The sequence below is a fragment of the Saimiri boliviensis genome, chromosome 11 (assembly GCF_048565385.1).
Source record: "Saimiri boliviensis isolate mSaiBol1 chromosome 11, mSaiBol1.pri, whole genome shotgun sequence".
NCBI classification, from domain to species: Eukaryota; Metazoa; Chordata; class Mammalia; order Primates; family Cebidae; genus Saimiri; species Saimiri boliviensis.
In genome coordinates this window covers 65,329,685-65,351,600 of record NC_133459.1, presented here as the reverse complement: position 1 = coordinate 65,351,600, position 21,916 = coordinate 65,329,685, and the positions used below count along the sequence as shown (strand labels likewise).

The following is a 21,916-nucleotide window of genomic DNA, read 5'->3' as shown; positions in this document are numbered from 1 at the left end:
CCCATTCAACTGAACAAAAGGGGGCTGAAACAGGGAGTCAGGTGATCTGGCTCGGCAGGTCCCACTCCCACAAAGACCAGCAATCTGAAACGCTCTGGATTGAGAGTTTCACAGCAAACACAGCTGGACCTGGGACAGGCCAGCTCTGCAGGGGGAAGGGCATCCGCCATTACTGAGGTAGTCCACCACTACCGAGGCAGTCCACCATTACTCAGGCAGTCCATTACTGAGGCAGCCCACCATTACCAAGGCAGTTGGCCATTACAGAAACAGTCTGCCGTTACTGAGGCAGTTCTAACTAAACCTCTATAAACAAAACCACAAGGAAGTTCACACAGCACCTGGGCAGAGCCCACGGCAGGTCAGCAATGCCTCTGCTGGCAGACTGTGATTAGGATACATCCTTGCTGGGCAAAGCATCTTTGAAAAAAGGCAGCAGCATGTCAGGAACTTACAAACAAAGCCCCATCTTTCCAGGACAGAGCACCTGGGAAAAAAAGGTGGTTATGAGTTCCACTGTAGCAGACTTAAATCTACCTGCCCAGCAGCTTTGAACAGAACAATGGAGCTCACAGCTCAGCATTGAGCTCCTATAAGGAACAGACTGTCTCATCAAGCAGCTCCCAGATCCCTGTATATCCAAAGAGACACCTCATAAAGGAGAGCTCAGGCTGACATCTGGCGGGTAGCCTTCTGGGACAGAGATAACAGAAGAAGAAACTGGCAGCAACCCTTACTGTTCTACAACCACTGCAGGTGATCCCAAGGCAAGCAGGGTCTGGAGTGGACCCCCAGCAGTCCTACAGCAGAGGGGCCTGACTGTTAGAAAGAAAGTTAAAAAACAGAAAGAAATAACTCATCATCAACAAAAAGGATATCCACTCAGACCCTATCCAAAAGTCACCAACTACAAAGACCACAGGTCATTAAATCCACAAAAGGTTTATTTACAGCACAAAAAGGATGAAAACATCCAAAACCAGAATGCCTCTCCTCCACCAAGGGATCACAAATCCTCACCAACAAGGGAACAGGCTGGATGGAGAGTGAGTCTGATGAATTGACAGAAACAGGCTTCAGATAGTGGGTAATAACAAACTTCTCTGAGCTAAAAGAACATGTTCTAACCCAATGTAAAGAAACTAAGAACCTTGAAAAAGTTTGATGAAATACTAATGAGAATAAACAGCTTAGAGAAGATAATAAATGGATGGAGCTGAAAAACACAACACGAGAACTTCATGAAGTTTCAGTAGCCGAATCGACCAAGGAGAAGAAAGCATATCAGAGATTAAAGACCAACTGAATGAAATAAAATGAGAAGGCAAGATTAGAGAAAACAGAGTAAAAAGAAATGAACATAGCCTCCAGGAAATATGGGATTATGTGAAAAGGCCAAATCTCCGTTTAATAAGTTTACCTGAATGTGATGGAGAGAATAAATCCAAGCTGGAAAACACTCTTCAGGATATTTTTGAGGAGAACTTCCCCAACCTAGCAAGGCAGGCCAAAGTCCAGGAAATACAGAAAACACCACAAGATATTCCTCAAGAAGAGCAACCCCAAGGCACATAATCGTCAGATTCAACAGGGTTGAAATGAAGGAAAAAATGCTAAGGGCAGCCAGAGAGAAAGGTTGGGTTACCCACAAGGGAAGCCCATCAGACTCACAGCAGATCTCTCAGCAGGAACCCTACAAGACAGAAGAGAGTGGGGGCCAATATTCAACATCCTTAAAGAAAAGAACTTTCAACCTAGAATTTCATATCCTGCCAAATTAAGCTTCATAAGCGAAGGAGAAATAAAATCCTTTATGAACAAGCAATTGCTGAGAAATTTCATCACCACCAGGCCTACCTTACAAGAGCTCCTGAAAGAAGCACTAAACAGAAAGGAACAACCAGTAGCAGCCACTCCAAAAACACACGAAATGGTAAAGAGCATCGAAACAATGAAGAAACTGCGTCAAACAAAACCAGCTAGCATCAAAATGGCAGTATCACATTCACAACTGATACAAAGAGAATAAAATATCTAGGAATACAACTAACAAAGGATGTAAAGGACCTCTTCAAGGATAACTATAAACCACTGCTCAAGGAAATGAGAGGACACAAGCAGATGGAAAAACATTCCATGCTCATGGATAGGAAGAATCAATATTGTGAAATTGGCCACACTACCCAAAGTAATTTATAGATTCAATGCTATCCCCATCAAGCTACCTATGACCCTCTTCACAGAACTGGAAAAAAACACCTTAAACTTCATATGGAACCAAAATAGAGCCTGCATAGCCAAGTCAATTCTAAGCAAAAAGAACATGCCGCCTGCTTCAAACTATACTACAAGACTATAGTAATCAAAACAGCATGGTACTGGTACCAAAACAGAGATACAGATCAATAGAACAGAACAGAGGCCTCGGAGGCAACACCACACATCTACAACCATCTGATTCTTGACAAACCTGACAAAAACAAGCAATGGGGAAGGGATTCCCTGTTTAACAAATGGTGTTGGGAAAACTGGCTAGCCATGTGCAGAAAGCAGAAACTGGACCCCTTCCTGACACCTTACACTAAAATTAACTCCAGATGGATTAAAGACTTAAACATAAGACCTAACACCATAAAAACCCTAGAAGAAGGCCGGGCGCAGTGGCTCAAGCCTGTAATCTCAGCACTTTGGGAGGCCGAGGCGGGTGGATCACGAGGTCAAGAGATCGAGACCATCCTGGTCAACATGGTGAAACCCCATCTCTACTAAAAACACAAAAAATTAGCTGGGCATGGTGGCGCGTGTCTGTAATCCCAGCTACTCAGGAGGCTGAGGCAGGAGAATTGCCTGAACCCAGGAGGCGGAGGTTGTGGTGAGCCGAAATCGCGCCATTGCACTCCAGCCTGGGTAACAAGAGTGAAACTCCGTCTCAAAAAAAAAAAAAAAGAAAAAAAAAAAAAAACCCTAGAAGAAAATCTAGGCAAAACCATTCAGGACATAGGCATAGGCAAGGACTTCATGACTAAAACACCAAAAGCAATGGCAATAAAAGCCAAAATAGACAAATGGGATCTAATTAAACTCCAGAGCTGCTGTACAGCAAAAGAAACAGTCATTAGAGTGAACTGGCAACCAACAGAATGGGAAAACATTTTTGCAATCTACCCATCTGACAAAGGGCTAATATCCAGAATCTACAAAGAACTAAAACAAATTTACAAGGAAAAACCAAACAAACCCATTCAAAAGTGGGCAAAGGATATGAACAGACACTTTTCGAAAGAAGACACATATGAGGCCAACAAACATATAAAAAAATGCTCATCATCACTGGTCATTAGAGAAATGCTAATCAAAACTACATTGAGACACCATCTCACGCCAGTTAGAATGGTGATCATTAAAAAATCCAGAGACAACAGATGCTGGAGAGGATGTGGAGCAATAGGAACACTTTTACACTGTTGGTGGGAGTGTAAATTAGTTCAACCATTGTGGAAGACAGTGTGGCGATTCCTCAAGGACCTAGAAATAGAAATCTCACTTGACCCAGCAATCCCATTACTAGTTATATATCCAAAGAATTATAAATCATTCTATGATAAAGACACGTGAACATGTATGTTCATTGTGGCACTGTTTACAATAGCAAAGACCTGGAACCAACCCAAATATCCATCCATGATAGACTGGACAAGGAAATGTGGCACATATACACCATCGAATACTGTGCAGCCATAAAAAACCATGAGTTTATGTCCTTTGTAGGGACATGGATGAATCTGGAAACAATCATTCCCAGCAAACTGACACAAGAACAGAAAATCAACCACCACATGTTCTCACTCATAGGTGGGTATTGAACAATGAGAACAGATGGACACGGAATTGAGCATCACACACTGGGGTCTGTGAAGGGGGAACTACGGGAGGGACAGCGGGGGTGTAGGGAGTTGGGGTGGGATAACATGGGAGAAATGCCAGATATAGGTGACAGGGATGGAGGCAGCAAACCACATTGCCATGTGTATACCTCTGCAACAATCCTCTATGTTCTGCACATGTACCTCAGAACCTAAAGTGCAATAAAATATATTAAAAAAATAAAAAATTATAAAAAAAAAGAGAAGTTTACAGCTATAAATGCCTACATCACACACACACAAAAAAGACAAAAAAAAAAAAAAAAAAAAAAACAAAACTCAAGGAAACAACCTAATGATGCATCTTTTTTTTTGAGACGGAGTTTCGCTCTTGTTACCCAGGCTGGAGTGCAATGGCGCGATCTTGGCTCACCGCAACCTCCGCCTTCTGGGTTCAGGCAATTCTCCTACCTCAGCCTCCTGAGTAGCTGGGATTACAGGCACACGCCACCATGCCCAGCTAATTTTAATATTTTTAGTAGAGGCGGGGTTTCACCATGTTGACCAGGATGGTCTCGATCTCTTGACCTGGTGATCCACCCGCCTCGGCCTCCCAAAGTGCTGGCATTACAGGCCTGAGCCACCACGCCCGGCCTATGATGCATCTTAAAGAACTAGAAAAGCAAGTTATTTTGGGTTCCAAACCCAAAATTAGTAGATGAAAAGAAATAATAAAGATCGGGGCAGAAATAAATCAATTTGAAAGGAATAAAACAATACAAAAGATTAATGAAACAAAAAGTTGGTTTTCTGAAAAGTTAAAAAATTAGCAAACGTTTAGCCAGACTAAAAGAAAAAAGAGAGAAGACCCAAATAATATCAGAGCTGAAAAAGGAGACATTACAACTGATACCACAAAAAATTCAAAAGATCATTATTGGCTACAGTGAGTAACTGTATGCCAATAGACTGGAAAAGCTGAAGCAAATGGATAAATTCCTGAACATATACAACTGACCAAGATTGAACCATGTAGAAATCCAAAACCTGAACAGACCAGTAACAAGGAATTAGAGCAAAGCCTTAATAAAAAGTCTCCACACAGAGGAAAGCCTGGATATGACTTCACTGCTGAATTCTACCAAAAATTTAAGGAAGAACCAATACCAATCTTACTGAAACTATTCAAAAATTAGTGGAGGAGGGCATACTTCCAAATTGATTCTGCAAGGGCACTATTACCCTGATACCAGGATCTGACAAAGATGCATTAAACACTCACACACACACTCACACACACAACACAGAACTGTAGGCCAGTATCACTGATGAATAATAATGGAGAAATCTTCAACAAAAATACTAGCAAACTGAATTCAGTAATACATTAAAAAGATCATTCATCATGACCAAGTGGGATTTATCCCAGGCATGCAAGGATGGTTCAGTGTACACAAATCAATTAATGTAATACATCATATGAACAGAATGAAGGACAGAAACCAAATGATTATTTTAATTGATTGATGCTAGTGAAAACATTTGATAAAATTCAAAATCCCTTCATGATAAAAATCCTCAAAAAACTGGATAGAGAAGGAACATGCGTCAATATAATAAAAACAATATATGACTGATGAATATGAGGGAATGTGTTCTCTTTCTGCGTCCATGAGGGGGAGTAGTTTTAAGGGCAAGAATTTCCCAGCGTCATGTCTCCCTCCCATCTCTCTCCATCTGGGAGATTTCATGGGCATGGGAAGAAACTAAAAGTCAATCACCCCAGTGGAAGTTTAAAAGAAACTCCTTTCATTGGCCATAGGAACTTGGGAAGGTGGGAATTTCTCCCAGGATAAATTCCCCTTCTCCTTCACCCATGGCAGATTTCCAGCTCTCCGGAATCACCTCAGACATGGTGGGAGCTCCCTTTCCCCTCTGGGATTTTCCCTCTGGAATCCCCTTCCACACTCTTCATGGAAGTCTTTCTCTTATTCTCCTTTTCTTCTCTTTTCTTGGGTCTTATATTTACTTTTGCGAGCATATGTCACACCTGCAGTGGTCCCATCACTTATTCTTTAAGAGATTGGAGGCTAACAACCCATAGCATTCTCTCGGGTGAGCTATGCCTCACCAGCACCCAAGAAAAAAACCCAGTTACAAATAGGTAGTATCATATTGAACAGGGAAAAATGTAAAGCCTTTTTTTCTAAGATCAGAACACAATAAGGATGGCCACTTTCACCACTGTTACTCAACATAATACTGAAAGTCCTAACTAAATCAATCAGACAAGAGAAAGAAAGGGCATCCGGATTGAAAAAGAAGTCAAATTATTCTGGTTTGCAGATGATATAATAATGTACTTAGAAAAACCTAAAGACTCCACCATAAAACTGTTAGAACTGCTAAACAAATTGATTAATATTGCAGGATACAAAATCAACATATACAAATCAGCAGCATTTCCATATGCCAATAGCAAAAAATCTGAAAAGGAAATCAAGAAAGTAATTGTATTTATAATAGCTGTAAATAAAATAACATATGTTAACTTAAAATTAACCAAAGAAGTGAAAATCTCTACAGTGAAAACTATAAAACACTGATGCAAGAAATTGAAGAGGACACAAGAAAATGGAAAGTTATTCCATGTTCATGGATTGGAAGAATCAGTAGTGTTAAAATGTTCATACCACCTGAAGCAATCTACAGATTTAATGCAACCCCTGTCAAAATGCCAGTGAAATTCTTAGCAGAAATAGAAAAAAACTATTCTAAAATTTATATAGAACCACAAAAGACTCAAAATAGCCAAGGCTATCCTAAGCAAAGAGAACAAAACTGGAGGAATCACATTACCTGACTTCCAGTTATACTACAGAGCTATAGTAACCAAAACAGCATGGGACTGTCACAAAAACAGATACATAGATCAGTGGAACAGAATATAGAACACAGAACTAAATCCATACATCTACAGTAAACTCATTTTTGACAGTGGTGCCAAGAACATGCACTGGGGAAAGGACAACATCTTCAACTTACGGTTCAGGGAAAGCTAGATAAACAGATGCAAAAGAACGAAACTAGTGACCAAGTAATTATCCTAGAATAAGGTACAAAAAAAAAAAAAAAAGTGAAACAGGATGCCTGTCTCCTGGCTTAGACAAAAACCAAATCAAAATGGAATAAAGACTTAAATCTAAAACTTTAAAGTAGGAAACTAGTAGAAGAAAATATTGGGGAAACTCTCCAGGACATTGGCCTGGACAAGGATTTCTTAGTAATACCCCACAAGCCACAGACAACCAAAGTAAAAATGGAGAAATGGAATCACATCAAGTTAGAAAGGTTCTGCACAGTGAAGAAAACAATTAACAGTCAAGAGACAACCGACAGAATGGGAGAAAATATTTGCAAATATTTGCAAAACAACTCTATAGGAAAAAAATCTAGTAATCTGGTTAAAGTAATGGGTAAAAGATCTGAATAGACATTTCTCAAAAGAAGACATTCAGATGGCAGTCATATTGCAACTGGGTTTTTTCTTGGGTGCTGGTGAGGCACAACTCCCCCAAGAAAATGCTGTAGGTTCTTGGCCTCCAATCTCTTAAAGAAAAGGCAATGAGACCACTGCGGTTGCACCGTATGCTCGTAAAAGTAAATATTGGACCTGAGAAGTGTTGCAGAAAGGTGACTTTATTTAGGTAGAGAAAAGAGAAGAAAAGGAGAAAAAGAGAAAGATTTCCATGAAGAGTGTGGAAGGAGATTCCAGAGGGAAAATCCCAGAGGAGAAAGGGAGCTCTCACCATGTGGGAGGGGATTCCAGAGAGCTAGAAATCTACCGTGAGAGAAGGAGCAGGAGAATTTATCCTGGGAGAAATTCCCACCTTCCCAAGTTCTGGCCAATGAAAGGAATTCTTTTTAAATTTCCACTGGGGTGACTGACTTTTAGTTTCTTCCCGCCCCTTCGAAATTCAAACATAAACCGTTAAATTTTCTAGATGGAGAGAGATGGGAGCTGGGCATGGCGCTAGGAAATTCTTGCCCTTAAAACTACTCCCCATAAGGGACCTGGAAAAGAGAACACATTCCCTCAATATGAAAAAGTGCTGGCTGGGCGTGGTGGTTCACGCCTGTAATCCCAGCACTTTGGAAGGCCGAGGCAGGTAGATCATGAGGTCAGGAGATCAAGACCATCCTGGCTAACATAGTGAAACCCCATCTCTACTAAAAATAGAAAACATTAGCTGGGCATGGTGGCATGCGCCTGTAGTCCCAGCTACTCTGGAGGCTGAGACAGGAGAATCGCTTGAACTCAGAAGGCAGAGGTTGCAGTGAGCCAAGATCATGCCACTGCACTCCAGCCTGGGTGACAGAGTGAGACTCTGTCTCAAATAAATAAATAAATAAACATAAAAAGAAAAATTGCTAAACATTGTTGATCATCAGAGAAATGCAAACAAAAACTACAATGAGATATCATTTAACCCCAGTTAAAAAGGCTTTTGTCTAAAAGTTAGACAATAACAAATGCTGGCAAAGATGTGGATAAAAGAGAACCCTCATATACTGTTGGTGGGAATGTAAATTTGTACAATCACTACGGAGAACAGTTTGGGGGTTCTGCAAAAAACAAAAATACAGCTACCATACAATCTAGCAATCCCACTGCTGGGTATATACCCAAAAGAAAGGAAATCAGCATGCCTGTATCAAAATAGCCTCAAATAACTCATAAATGTATACACTGACTATGTGCCCACAAAAAAATAACAATTAAAAAAAAAAGTGTAGTTGTAGGTAGTGGTAGGTCCATATAACATTTGCTGTCTTCCTTTGCTTATGAGACATTGTTTTAACTCCTGGGATATTTATATTATACTGCTGGCACCTGTAGCACTAAAGACTTTATTTAAAATAGAAGTAAAGCCTAAGAAAGCATCATTTTATATTTAAATCTGTAATCACAGCTACCAGTCAGCCAAGATTGAAGATTCCAGGCCTTGTGGCAGAGAGCCCATTTAGTTCTGTGTCACACACTGAATGACCAGGTAGGTCATTCTCTTCACAGTGGCTCTTTATCAGACCTTTCTCTAGAAGCAGAAGTTTTGTTTCATTTTAAATGTTTTTTTTCTTGATTAACAAAATATGTGCTCACCACGACTTCTATTCCTATCTTAGGAAGAATAAAAAATTCACTTGCAAATCTACCACTGATAGATAACAGTGGTGGCAGTTTAAGTGAATAATCTTTCTGTATGTAAATTCTCTATACATTTGAAGTGTCTGTATTTCAGTCTCTCAGTTGATCCTCACAAGAGTTAGATAGAACATACTGTTTTCTACATTTGTAGTATAGGTAGAGGCTCATTGATGTTAAATAACTCTCATGGCCACACATAAAGTTAATGGCAGTTAGAATTAGAACTTCTGCTGTTTGACTCACTGATGGGTAACCACGTGAAGCCATAAAGGAAAAAAATTGAGAACATGTTGTTGCCTTGCCTTTGTTTGTTTGTCTTCCGGCAGTACAGATGGAAAGACTATAGGTTACGGAGCTGAACAGGTACTTACTAGCTAGATAATTTTGGATAATTTACTGAATGTTTCTGAGCCTGGTACATAATAGGCACTTTATAAGCAGTAGTTTTTTTGTTTGTTTTGTTTTTTTTTAACGCTATCTTTACGGCAGGGAGAATGGGGTCCTTTGCATTGTAGGGGCTGCCAGGGATCTGTTTTTCCTACAGCTGTGCTTTCAAATGGCTGCTGCTGCTTTTGTTGCAGCCAAAGGTCTGTTCCTGTGAGACTGGCTTTCTCCAGAGACAGGCCAAATACTTAGAGAAAGACAAAAAAAATCCCATGAGAATTATTTTTCTGTTTTTGAATTTTATCTGAATGGAATCATATCCATGAGATCTATTTTAACATCCTGCAGATACCATTATTATGTCCCTAAAGGAGACTGTGCAGTATATATTTGGGGCATTTTTCTGAATCAAATGTAATGTTCAGTGTAGAGAGCTTTAAGATTAGCATATGTAGACTCATGTGTACCATATATAACCTGTGTGACCTAAAGTAAGTCACTCATCTTCTCAGTATAGTAAGATCTGGCCTTTCTGTCCCACAGGGTTGTCATGGCAATCAGATGACATGATATATGCAGAAGCACTTGGTAAACTATAAAGCACTCCAAAAACATATAGCAGCACTTTTTTATGATTTGCTCCTTGATTATCAGGAGGCCTGATTAAACCATCTTTAGCATAGTGCTCAAAGCCTGCCTGGGACCTGGCACATGGGACTCAGTAGATGTCAGAATTGTGTATAGAAAGCAGAGGAGATGTTTAGAGCTAAAGGAGAGAAGAAGCTTAGGTTTATGGAGAGGTTTATTTTGAGGTCTTTGCCAAATAACTCATTACTTTCCACTACTAGGTAACAGATTTAAAAAATTTAAAAGTAATGATTATATATAGTAGCTGATACCATTTATTGATCCAGATTTCCTCCATGTTAGTGATTGTATCCATATTTTTTTGTAATTTTGATAACAACCCTGTAGGTGAGGCCTTATTATTCCTCTTTGTACATATGTAGAAACTAAGGTTCAGAGAATTATCAGTGTCCCATACAACAGTTTATTGTCTATTCTTAGTGACTTTGGGGTAAAAGAATAGCTTAGCCAGGAAAGAAAATAATTTAGAGTTGGAGGAAAGGTTTTATGCCTGAGATTTTTTTTTTCTTTTTTTTTAATAGAGATGGGGTTTCATCATATTGGTCAGGCTGGTCTCAAACTCCTGACCTTGTGATCCTCCCACCTTGGCCTCCCAAAGTGCTGGGGTTACAGGTGTGTGCCACTGCACCCGGCCTGCCTGAGATTTCTTCTAAGTGTTTTAGCTTGGGTCAAATAAAGTCTCTACTTTTCAAGCTGATCTAATACTCTTATCACAACTGAAAGAAGTCTTGATACCCAGACAGTTCTTTTTCACAGAAGCTCAGTCTAGCATAATGAAGCGGTGGTGAGATGGTACAAGATACTAGGCTTCTGAATCCTGGTCTGCCTACTTTTTAAGGTACAGTGGGTTTTCCTGTACGGTATGTGTAACCTTTCCATTGACTAATTGTTGATTTACCAGGTTATGCTTTCTCTGTTCAAAGAAAAAAAATTAAACTTAGTGCAAAGCTAACGAGCTATATGCAGTTCAAATGACCTTTAATTATTAGAAGAAAGTTAAAATTTTATGTTTTGTTGACTATACCTTAATAAAGCTGGGGGTGGGGCGGGAAACAGGGCAAACTGATAGTATAAGAAACAGTTAAATTGTGAATAATTAAAATATAAACATAGCTGAAATTCTGGTCCAGTTTCAGATAAATGTGAAAGTTGTTATTTAAAAACAAACTATGTAGATTTAACGTGAAACTTAAATACAGTTAATAGCATGTACAAGCAGTGTGTATTAAAAAGCAAAGTTTAGAGAGGGTCAGGGATTTAAAAAAAAAAAGCAAAGTTCAACTCATCTGTGTGTAGAAAATGACACTAGTCCACAGATTATGGATGTTTAATCCACTGCCATTAGTATTTGTGCTTAGCACTTATAAGTGCATGGAACTCTGCAAAAATGACATATGACACATTTCCTGCTTCCCAGGAACTTACAGTTTTGGTAGGAGAAGCTGGACTCCTGAGTCCTATGCCATTTTATTGTGCTTTACTGATTTTTCATCAGAGAGGAGGTTGTGTTTACAAGTATGAAAGAGCATAGCATGAGATTGTATGCATGAGTTCTCATATCTTCATTCATCCAGCAAACTTATTAAAAACCTACTATTTTCTCATCACTTCGTTAAGTAACATGGATACAGAGATAAATCATCAAGGTATTTGCAGTGTCTTTCTGAAGAGATAGTCACATAAAGAAAGATATCCATATGTGTATACATACTTAGTAAGGAACCTGATAAAAGTAGCATTTAGTGTTCTGGAGAGTTAGGCAGGAAAGATGCTAATGTGCAACTTGGGTTTTTGTGTAAAGCTTCCTAGTGGAAACATCATTTGCTACAGGTTTATAATTCAAATCGGGAACTAAATGTGGTGTTTCGATTCCTAGCCATAATGGAATAACAGGGACAAGGTTTACCTTCCTGCATTAAAGTATGAGAAAACCAAACATTTATCAAACATTTTTCAGTCTTTGGATGACAGGCTGTGAAGGATTGTTAAGAAAGAATGAGAAGAGAAAAGAAAGCCATAGAAACAAAAGACTCAACTGGAACTTTTAGGGATGAAAAATATCTGAATTGAAAAATAAAGTGGAAAGAAATAGCAGATGAGAAGAAAAGATCAGTGCGTTAAAGACAGTAATAGAAACTGTCCAAGATGAAGCATGTAGAGGAAAAAAGATTGTAAAGCCAAGGAACACAGTATTAGTAACCTGTGAGGCAATATTAAGAAGTCTATGAAGGGTTGGAGCAGAAATTTGTTTCTCCCAAATTGGCTGAAAACTTTAAAGGCACACGTACAAGAAGCTCCAAAGGCAGACATACAAGAAGCTCCATAAATATAGAATATAGAAACTATACAATAACGAGGAAAATTTAATAATGATAAAATGGGTTAATTCCTCAAAAGGATGTAATTGTCCTAAGTGTATATATTCTTGATGAGAGAGCTCCAAAATATGTGAAGTAAAAACTGATAGAGAACAGAAAGGAGAAATAGACCAGCCCAAAATTACAGTTGTGATCTTAGTATTTTTAACTCAGTAATTGATAAAACAGTGAAACTGAAAGTAAAGTACAGAAGACTTGGATAATACTGTCAACAAGCTTGATCTACTTGACCTTACAGAACATTCCACTCAACAACAACAGAGGACACATTCTTTTTAAGTGCACATTGGGTATATACCAAGATAAACTATATTCTGGGCCATAAAGCCAGTCTTAATAGTTTAAAAGAATTGAAATTATATGAAGTATATTCCCTGACCAGAACAATGTTAAGGTAGAAATTAATGGCATAGATATTTGGAAAATCCCCAAATATTTGCAAATTGGCACACCTCTAAATAATTCAAACATGAAAGAAAAATCATAAAGAAAATTAGAAAATATTTTGAATTGAATGAAAATCAAAGCACAACATAGTGGCCAGGCCTGGTGGCTCACTCCTATAATCCCAGCACTTTGGGAGGCCAAAGCTGGTGGATCACTTGAGGTCAGGAGTTTGAGACCAGCCTGGCCAAGATGACTACCTCATCTCTACTAAAGGTACAAAAATTAGCCAGGTGTGATGGCACACACCTGTAATCCTAGCTACTTGGGAGACTGAAGCATGAGAATCACTTGAATCCAGGAGGCAGAGGTTGCAGTGAGCTAAGATAGCACCACTGCAGTCCAGCTTGGACAACAGAGCATGGCTGTTTTTGAGCATGTCTCAAAAAACAAAAAAAAGCGTAACAAAGGAAAATTTCTGGAATGCAGCTAAAGCAGTATATAAAGGGATATCTGTAAAATTAATTTTATAAATTAAATCCGTAAATGCTTATTTTAGAAAAGAAGAAAGATCCAAAATGAGTGATCTAAGCCTCTGCCTTAAGAAAGTAGCTGGAGCGAGCTGGTTCATCATGCCTGTAATTCCAACACTTTGGGAGTCTGAGGTGGGAAGATTACTTGAGATCAGGAGTTCACAGCCAGCCTGGGCAACGTAGTGAGACCCATCTTTTAAAAAGAAAAAGAAAAGGAAACTAGAAAATTAAACCCAAAGTAAACATAAGAAATGTAAGATTGTAAGATAAGACTAGAAATCAATAAAATAAAACCAATGAAACAAAAAGCTGGGATTTTTTTTTTAAAAGATTATAAAAAAATTGCTAATTCATAGCCAATTGATCAGACTGAAAGTGAGTTTACACAAATTACCAATATCAGAAATGAAAGAGGGACCTCATTACAGAGCAGGTAAAAATAAAGAGTAAGGAAATATTATGAACAATATTATGCCAATAAACTTGACAACTGAGATAAAATAGACAGATTCTTGGAAAAGACAAAGTATGCACCAAAGCTCACTCAAGAAGAAATACTTGACATATGAATAGCTCTACTCTGTTAAGTAATTGATACGGTTTGGCTGTGTCCCCACCCAAATCTCATCTTTTTTTTTTTTTTTTTTGAGACGGAGTTTCACTCTTGTTACCCAGGCTGGAGTGCAAATGGCACGACCTCGGCTCACCGCAACCTCCGCCTCCTGGGTTCAGGCAATTCTCTTGCCTCAGCCTCCTGAGTAGCTGGGATTACAGGCACGCACCACCATGCCCAGCTAATTTTTTTTTGTATTTTTAGTAGAGACGTGGTTTCACCATGTTGACCGGGATGGTCTCGATCTCTTGACCTCGTGATCCACCCGCCTCGGCCTCCCAAAGTGCTGGGATTACAGGCTTGAGCCACCGCGCCCGGCTCAAATCTCATCTTTAATTGTAGTTCCCTTAATCCCCATGTGCCATGGAAGGGACCAGGTAGATATAATTGAATCATGAGGGGCAGTTTCCCCCATCCTGTTCTTGTGATAATGAATTAGTTTTTACGAGAGCTGATGATTTTATAGGGGGCTTCTCCCGTTGCTGGGCACTCACTCTCTCTCCCTCTGCCTTAAGAAGGGGTGCCTTATGCCATGTTTGTGAGTTTCCTAAGGCCTTCCCAGCTATGTGGAGCTGTGAGTCAATTACACCTCTTTCCTTTATAAGTTACCCAGTCTCAAGTATTCCTTCATAGCAGCATGAGAAGAGACTAATACAGTAATTAAATGGTTCTGTTTAATTAAAATTAATCTTAAGCCCTAATTAATAATAGGGCTATTATAGCCCCATATATGTTAAATAAATTGAATTTGTAGTTAAAAACTTTCCTCAAAAGAAAACTTCAGGCCCTGATTGCTTCACTGGAGAATTTGATAAAAAATTTAAGAAAGAAATGATAATAATTCTATGTAAATTCTTTCTAGAAAATAGAATACTTCCCTGTTGATTTTATATGGCTAGGATTACCTTCTGCCAAAATCTGTCGAAAATATTATAAGGGGGGAGAAATTACAGCACAAAAAAAATCCCCCAATATATTAAAAGGACAATATATCTTGACCACATTGTGTTTATCTCAGTAATTAAGGTTAGTTAAGATTTGATCAGGGCAATTTACCATACTAACAAGAATACAGTAGAACTATTCTCAATAGATGCAGAAAACCTATTTGACAAAATGTGAGACCCACTCATGAGTGTAGAATTCTCAATAAACTAGGAACAGAAGGGAACTTTCTTAGTGTAATAAAGGACATCTACCAAAGAATCTATTGCTAACATATTTCATGGTGAAAGGCTGAATACTTTTTCACTAAGATTTGAGAACAAGGTGAGGATGTCTGTGCTCATATAGTGTTCTGTTCAGTGTTATGTTGGATAACTTCATCTGTATAGTATAGATTAGAAAGGAAGAAGCAAAACTGTGTATATTAAAAACATGCTATCTGTAGAAAATCTTAAATAGTCTAGAAAAAAGTTATTGGAACTAATTAGCAAGGTTGCACAGTACAAGGTCAGTATGCAAAAATTAATGATAGTTCCACACAACAGCAGTGAACACTTGAAAGCTAAGTAAAAAATACTATTTATAATACCTTCAGATTATAAAGTACTTGGGGATAAATTTAACAAAATATGTTACCTGTATGCTAAAAACTACAAAACACTAGGGAGATAAATTTTAAAAGACCGAAGTAAGTGATATTTATGTTTATGAATTAGACAGTTGATATTAATTTGTTAGTTCTTACCAAATTCATCTGTAGATTCAACACCACCCCAACTGTATTGCAAGATTTTTATAGTAATTGACAAGCAGATTTTAAAATTTATGTGGAATTGCAAAGGACTTAGTGTAGTCAAATCAGTTTTCAAAAAGGACGGTTTTAGAGGATATATCCTACTCGATTTCAACACTTCTAATAAAACTTCAGTGATCAAGACACCGTGATATTAGATTAAGAGCAGACACACCAGTGAAACAGAACAGATAATCTAGAAATAGAAATATACCATGCGGGCAGCCATTTTTTTTCAAAGATATGAAAATAAATCAATGAGGAAAAGATAATGTCTTCAATAAATGTTGCTAGAACAATTTGACATCTGTATGCAAAGTAGTGAATCTAGACTCTGACCTTGTGGAATATACAAACATTAATCTGGAAAGTGTTATAGATTAAATCGTGTCCCTCCCCATCTAGATTCATGTATTTAAGTCCTAACTCCTAGTACCTCACAATATAATCTTATTTCAAAATGGGATAATTGAGGTGTAATTAGGATCAGGTTATACTGGAGTACGGTGGGTTTCTAATTGGTGTTCTTATTACAAAGGGAAATCAAGGACCAGCAGGGTGGCTCACACGTATAATCCTGGTGCTTTGGGAGGCCAAGGTGGAAGGATTGCTTGAGGCCAGAAGTTTGAGACCAACCTGGGCAGCAAAGCAAGACCGCATCTCTACAAAAGAATTTAAAATATATTAGCCAGGTGTGGTGATGCACACCTATAGTCCTAGCTATTCAGGAGGCTGAGGTGGGAGGATTATTTGAACCCTGGAGTTCAAGGTTGCTGTGAAGCATGATCATGCCACTGTACTCCAGAATGGTTGACAAAGCAAGAGCTTGACAAAGCTAGACCTTGTCTTTAAAAAAAAAAAAAAAGTGGGGGGGGGGGCGGTGGGTGGGAAATTAGGACACAGGTATGCATATAGGGAGAACACCATGTGAACATGAAGTTAGACATCAGGGTGATACCTCTACAAGCTGAAGAATACAAAAGATTGCAACAAACCACTAGAAGCTAGGGGAGAGGCAAGGAAAAGATTCTCTCTCTCACTTCTTAGAAGGAGACAACCCTATAGACACTTTGATCTTGGACTTCTAGCCTCCAGAACTGTGAGACAACAAATTTCTGCCGTTTAAGCTACTCAGTTTTGTGGTGCTTTGTTATGGCAGCTCTAGCAAACTGATATTAAAAGGATCATAGGCCTAACTGTAAGAGCTAAAACCATAAAACTAGAAGAAAAGATAGGAGAAAATCTTGGACTTTTGGTTACACTCAAGTTTCATTAAAAAGTTGTAAGCAAGAATTATAAAAGGCAGTATTGTTATTAGACTACATCAACATTAACATTTTTTACACTTCAAAAGACACTATTAAGAAATGCAAGGTGAGGCTAGGCATGGTGGCTTACACCTGTAATCCTAGCACTTTGGGAGGCCAAGGCAGGCAGATCACTTGAGATCAGGAGTTCATAGGCATCCTGGCCAACATGGCTTAACCCCATCTCTACTAAAAAATATGAAAATTAGCCAGTCATGGTGGCATGTGCCTGTAATTCCAACTACTCAGAAGGCTGAGGTTGGAGAATCACTTGAACCCAGGAGGTGGAAGTTGCAGTGAGCCGAGATTGTGCCGCTGCATTCCAGCCTGGGTGACAGAGTAAGACTGTCTCAAAACAAAAAAAAAAAAAAAGAAAATGGAAGGTGAGTGACACACAGGGAGAAAATATTTTTATTTTATGTGTATGTGTGAGTATAGCATAATATATGCATGATTAAGGACCTTTATTCAGAATATATTTTTTAAAACTTGTTCAGCTCTATCATAAGAAGACAAATAATGTGAATAAAAATTTGGCAAAAGAGGCCAGGTGCGGTGGCTCACGCCTGTAATCCCAGCACTCTGGGAGGCCGAGGCGGGCAGATCTCTTGAAGTCAGGAGTTCGCGACCAGCCTGGCCAACTTGGGGAAACCCCAACTCTACTAAAAATGCAAAAATTAACTGAGTGTGGTGTCACACATCTGTAATCCCAGCTACTCGGGAGGCTGAGGCAGGAGAATTGCTTAAACCGAAGAGGCAGAGGTTGCAGTAAGCTGAGATTGCAGCATTGCACTCCAGTCTGGAGTCTGACAGGGCGAGACTCCATTTCAACAACAACAACAAAAATTGGCAAAAGGTTTAGATAGACCCTTCACCAAAGAAGAAATGCCGATGTCAAAGAACCACATTAAAAGATACTGAACCTCGATAGTCTTTAGGGAAATGCAAATTACAATCACAAAGTGCCACTTACCCACTTATGAGAATGGACTATAACAGTTTCAGTGTTGGTGAGAATGTAGAGCAGTGCGAGCGCTCATATAGTGCTGGTGAGAATACAAAATTGTGTAGCTACTTTGGAAAACAGTTTGGCAGTTTCTTACAAAGTTAAAAATACACTTAACCAAATGAACCAGCAATCCCATTTTCTAGATATTTACTCAATGAAATTTACCCAAAATAAAATTTGTCTACTGAGAGACTTGCATCCAAAGGTCCAAGTTCCATAATAACTTTTGGAAATAACCCAAATAAATGTCTATTACCTCATGTTTAGATAAACAAATTATGGTATACCCATAAGATAGAATACTAGTTGGCAGTAAAAATGAATGAATTACTGATATATAGATAGCATGGAAGAGTCCTAGGAGCATAATGCCAAGTGAAAGAGAAGGAAGACAAAAGAGTACATGCTATACAATGCCACTTGTAGTAAATTGTTGAACAGCAAAGCTGTAGTAACAAAAAGTAGATCAGAGATTGCCAGGGGCTAGAAATGGAGGGGTGATTGACTGTCAATGGGGAGGAGGGAACTTCAGAAACAGATGATTTCTTTATCGTGATTGTAATGGGTGATTACATGATTATACGTTTGTGACTACTCATTAAGTTGAACACTTAAAATTAATTTTTCATGTATTCTGCTTCAACGAAGAACTGTAAACAAGCTGTCTATATCTGTCAAGCTCTGTTAGGAATATGATTAGATAAATGGATGTGGGTCCTCCCTTCAGGGAGTTCAGTCTGTAGACATGGTATAGAAAGATTTACAGTTCAGAGACGAGAACTCTAGAGAGGAGTACTGAGTCACAAAGGAAGGAGTACTTGATCAGGGAAGGCCTCGCAAGGGAGCCTTGAGTTTTAATTTGTTGGCTTAACAGGAGTCACACCAATGCTGACGGGAAGGACATTCCAGGCGAAGGCATGCAAGTAAGAAACTGTATGTTATATTTTATAAGCCACAGGGAGCCTGGTATTGTTGGAGCCCTGGAACCCTGAGATTTATTTGGAAGTGGCAAAAGTTGAAGCTGGACAGGTTGGCAGAGATAAAAGGTGGACTATTTCTCACAAACTCCTATTGCAAAAACAATTGGGTACTTGAGAGAGAATCCGTTTCTCTTGGACAAGAGATGAGACGATCAGTGTACCCTTTATTTATCTTCATTCCTTTCCTTTGGCTTAACACAGACGACAATAACAACACAAAATAACCTTGTTTTTAGAATCAACTGCTTTAAAACAGTAATTCTCCTTGAAGAGACCTCAGCTGAATTTGTATAACTAAGGCTGTACTTAAGCTTTCATATGTTACAGAAAGGAATCGCGTTGTAAAGCCTTTAGCACTAGCACATTAATAGCCATCTGAAAGAACCGAGATTAGCCAGATGTGGCTTGTGCCTACAAGGAAATACCAGTTTCTTTGCCCCAATAGTGAGAAGTGCAAAATCTCCCCCACGTTACATTTTTGATGGGAGAAAATCGTATGCAGCTACTTACTGGTTCAACTCTATATACATGAACTCTTTGAACATCACTTTCTATCCTTGGAGTGATTCAGGGAAATGTATACTATGTGTGTCTGTGTCTGTGTCTGTGTCTGTGTTGGAGGCAGATTCATAGAAGGATTTCCTTTAAAATGGGATAGCTGATTTTGAAGGCCTAGTCTAAAATTTAATGCTCTCTTGTGTATCGCAGGCTATGGAGTTTGAAGGCTGGGCCGACACCCTCTTTCTTCTGCAGTTCACCCTCTCCTGTGTGATGGGGTAAGCCTTTGCTACCTCCTTAGTAGATAGTTTTCCTAAAGAAATAGGTTAGAGGAATTTGCCTGCCTTGTTTTTCAGTATCTTTTTAGATCTCCTGAGTGTGTCAGCCTAGGATAATTAAGTCTCCAGATTCAGGTGGTTTCACAGCCCTTGGGAATGTGCTCTTGGCTACTGAATGGATACCTTAGAAGGATAAAGAAACAATTTACCTGATAACCTGCTGTTTAATAAGTACCATTATATTCAACATATTCAAGCACATATTCAACATGTGCTATGTAGTTTTATATCTGTACTGACCATCGACAGATAGTGTCATGCCCTTACCTTTGAGAAAGCCAGCTCAGACAATTAAGTAAATTGTTTAAATTTGCAGTTTGTAGGTGGCAGTGGCAGTATTTGAATTTGGGGCAGACTGACCCCGCCTTACCATGTTTTCTTCCTCATAGAAGAGAATATGTAAAGGATGAGAGGGTACCTGCAAACATTCCCGTTCTCCTCACCTCCATATTTCTCTAATGTGTTTTTTTTTCCTCAGCCTGTCAGTTTAGTTGCTATTTGTGACTGGATCTGGCACATAGTGAGCAGGTACTTCAAAATAAAGTTGACATGATGCCTTGGTACTAAGTCAGGCTCGAAGCCTCAGTGTAAATCAGAGCATTCCAGCTTCTGCCACTTAGTTGTTAAATGAACCTATATCCTCTCTTAAAGTAGCTTTAATTTGGTTTCTTTCATATTTAAGGATCTCTCTTGCCTTCATCCTAGCCCAGAGGACATGTTGTCCTCATGGAAGGTGTACAACTGAGTTTTAGGGTCTGTGAGCTCTGAGCTTTCTGTCTTGCTTAGGTGTATTAGTAGGAAGCATGAGCTAATAAAAATACTACTCATAATTATGTGTGATGGTTCAGGGTTTTGATGAGGGCAGCAAGGAAAAACACTTGGTAAGGAGATGAATGTGTTTCTCTTTAGTGAAATTTTAAAAATTCTGAAGCTGCTGGATAAAAAGCAGTGAGGTGAGGAAAATTTATAACTGGTCAGTGACTAGAATGTGCTGGGTTGGCCAACACTGATGTTTATCTTGGCTAGAGATTATTATAAAGTAAGAAACTGGATTTTATACCTCATCCTTCTTCATTCTAGGTTTATCTTAATGTATGCCACAGTACTCTGCACGCAGTATAATTCTGCTCTTACAACTACAATAGTTGGATGTATTAAGGTAAGTAGAAAATTGTTGATATCTTTTTGGTACCTGCATTACTCGAAAATTGTTCCTCTAAGATAAGAGTCTGGCTATGGCCTTAAGAACCAAGTTGTTGTTTCTTCGCTTACTGTCTTAGTTTGACAAATTGTGGTGATAGTTTCTGAAACAGTCTTTAAGAATGCAGGGAGGGCATAGTCTCTACTTGCAGGCAGCTTAGCTCTGAGGAGCATGGGAAAAGGAAAATATATTTTCTAAATAGAGGAAGGAATAGAATTCGGTTTGTTTCTGATGACAGGGCAGATTAACAGCTTGGTAGCGATAAGCCTGTCTCTGTAACCCCCCAGTGAGAACTGCTATGTTCTCTGTCTCGCTGAGATCTGGCTGTTTTATAGAGAAAGGATGCTGGCCAGAAGCTAATCAGGGGAGTTTTCCTATGCCTGAGTGAAACCTTAAATGGCTCACTTTTGAAAGCTGTATTTGACATTTCCTGTGATCTCATTTCCTCCTGATGCATTTTATTTGACAAAGACTAATTTGTCTTCAGCCAGGAGAGCCAAGTTGACTTGAATATTGAGCTAAAGTTGGTGGCTTGAAGCCTGAGGCCTCTTTGATCTGACTTTCTGATTCTAGTGCTTTAAGATTCAGGAGGCCACAGCTTGTCCGAATTCCAAATGAATTAGCCAAGTGGGCCTGCTTCCTTAAAAAGGCGAGACTGAGAAAGGTAGGTTCTTAACATTTGGGAAAGAGAGGGCCGTTACCCTTGTGACTTCCTTTCTGATGCCCCATTACTCAGTAGTGAGGGAAAGGGTTTCAGAGATCAAGTTTTTTTATTGCTCTGCTGTTTATCTTTGTAGTCTCGATAGAGTAGTGCCCACCTGATCTCAGTTTAGAAA

At 39.0% G+C, this 21,916-nt stretch overlaps 1 protein-coding gene across 1 annotated transcript in view; it reads left to right on the top strand.

Annotated features, from left to right (window-relative positions):
- The window catches only part of SLC35D1 (solute carrier family 35 member D1), a 58,120-nt gene that overhangs the window by 18,519 nt on the left and 17,685 nt on the right, over positions 1-21,916 (top strand). Inside the window, exons 9-10 of the mRNA XM_003921445.3 lie at positions 19,752-19,819; positions 20,960-21,038. Of these exons, the coding sequence (XP_003921494.1) occupies positions 19,752-19,819; positions 20,960-21,038 (147 nt within the window). The remainder of the gene's footprint in view (positions 1-19,751; positions 19,820-20,959; positions 21,039-21,916) is intronic.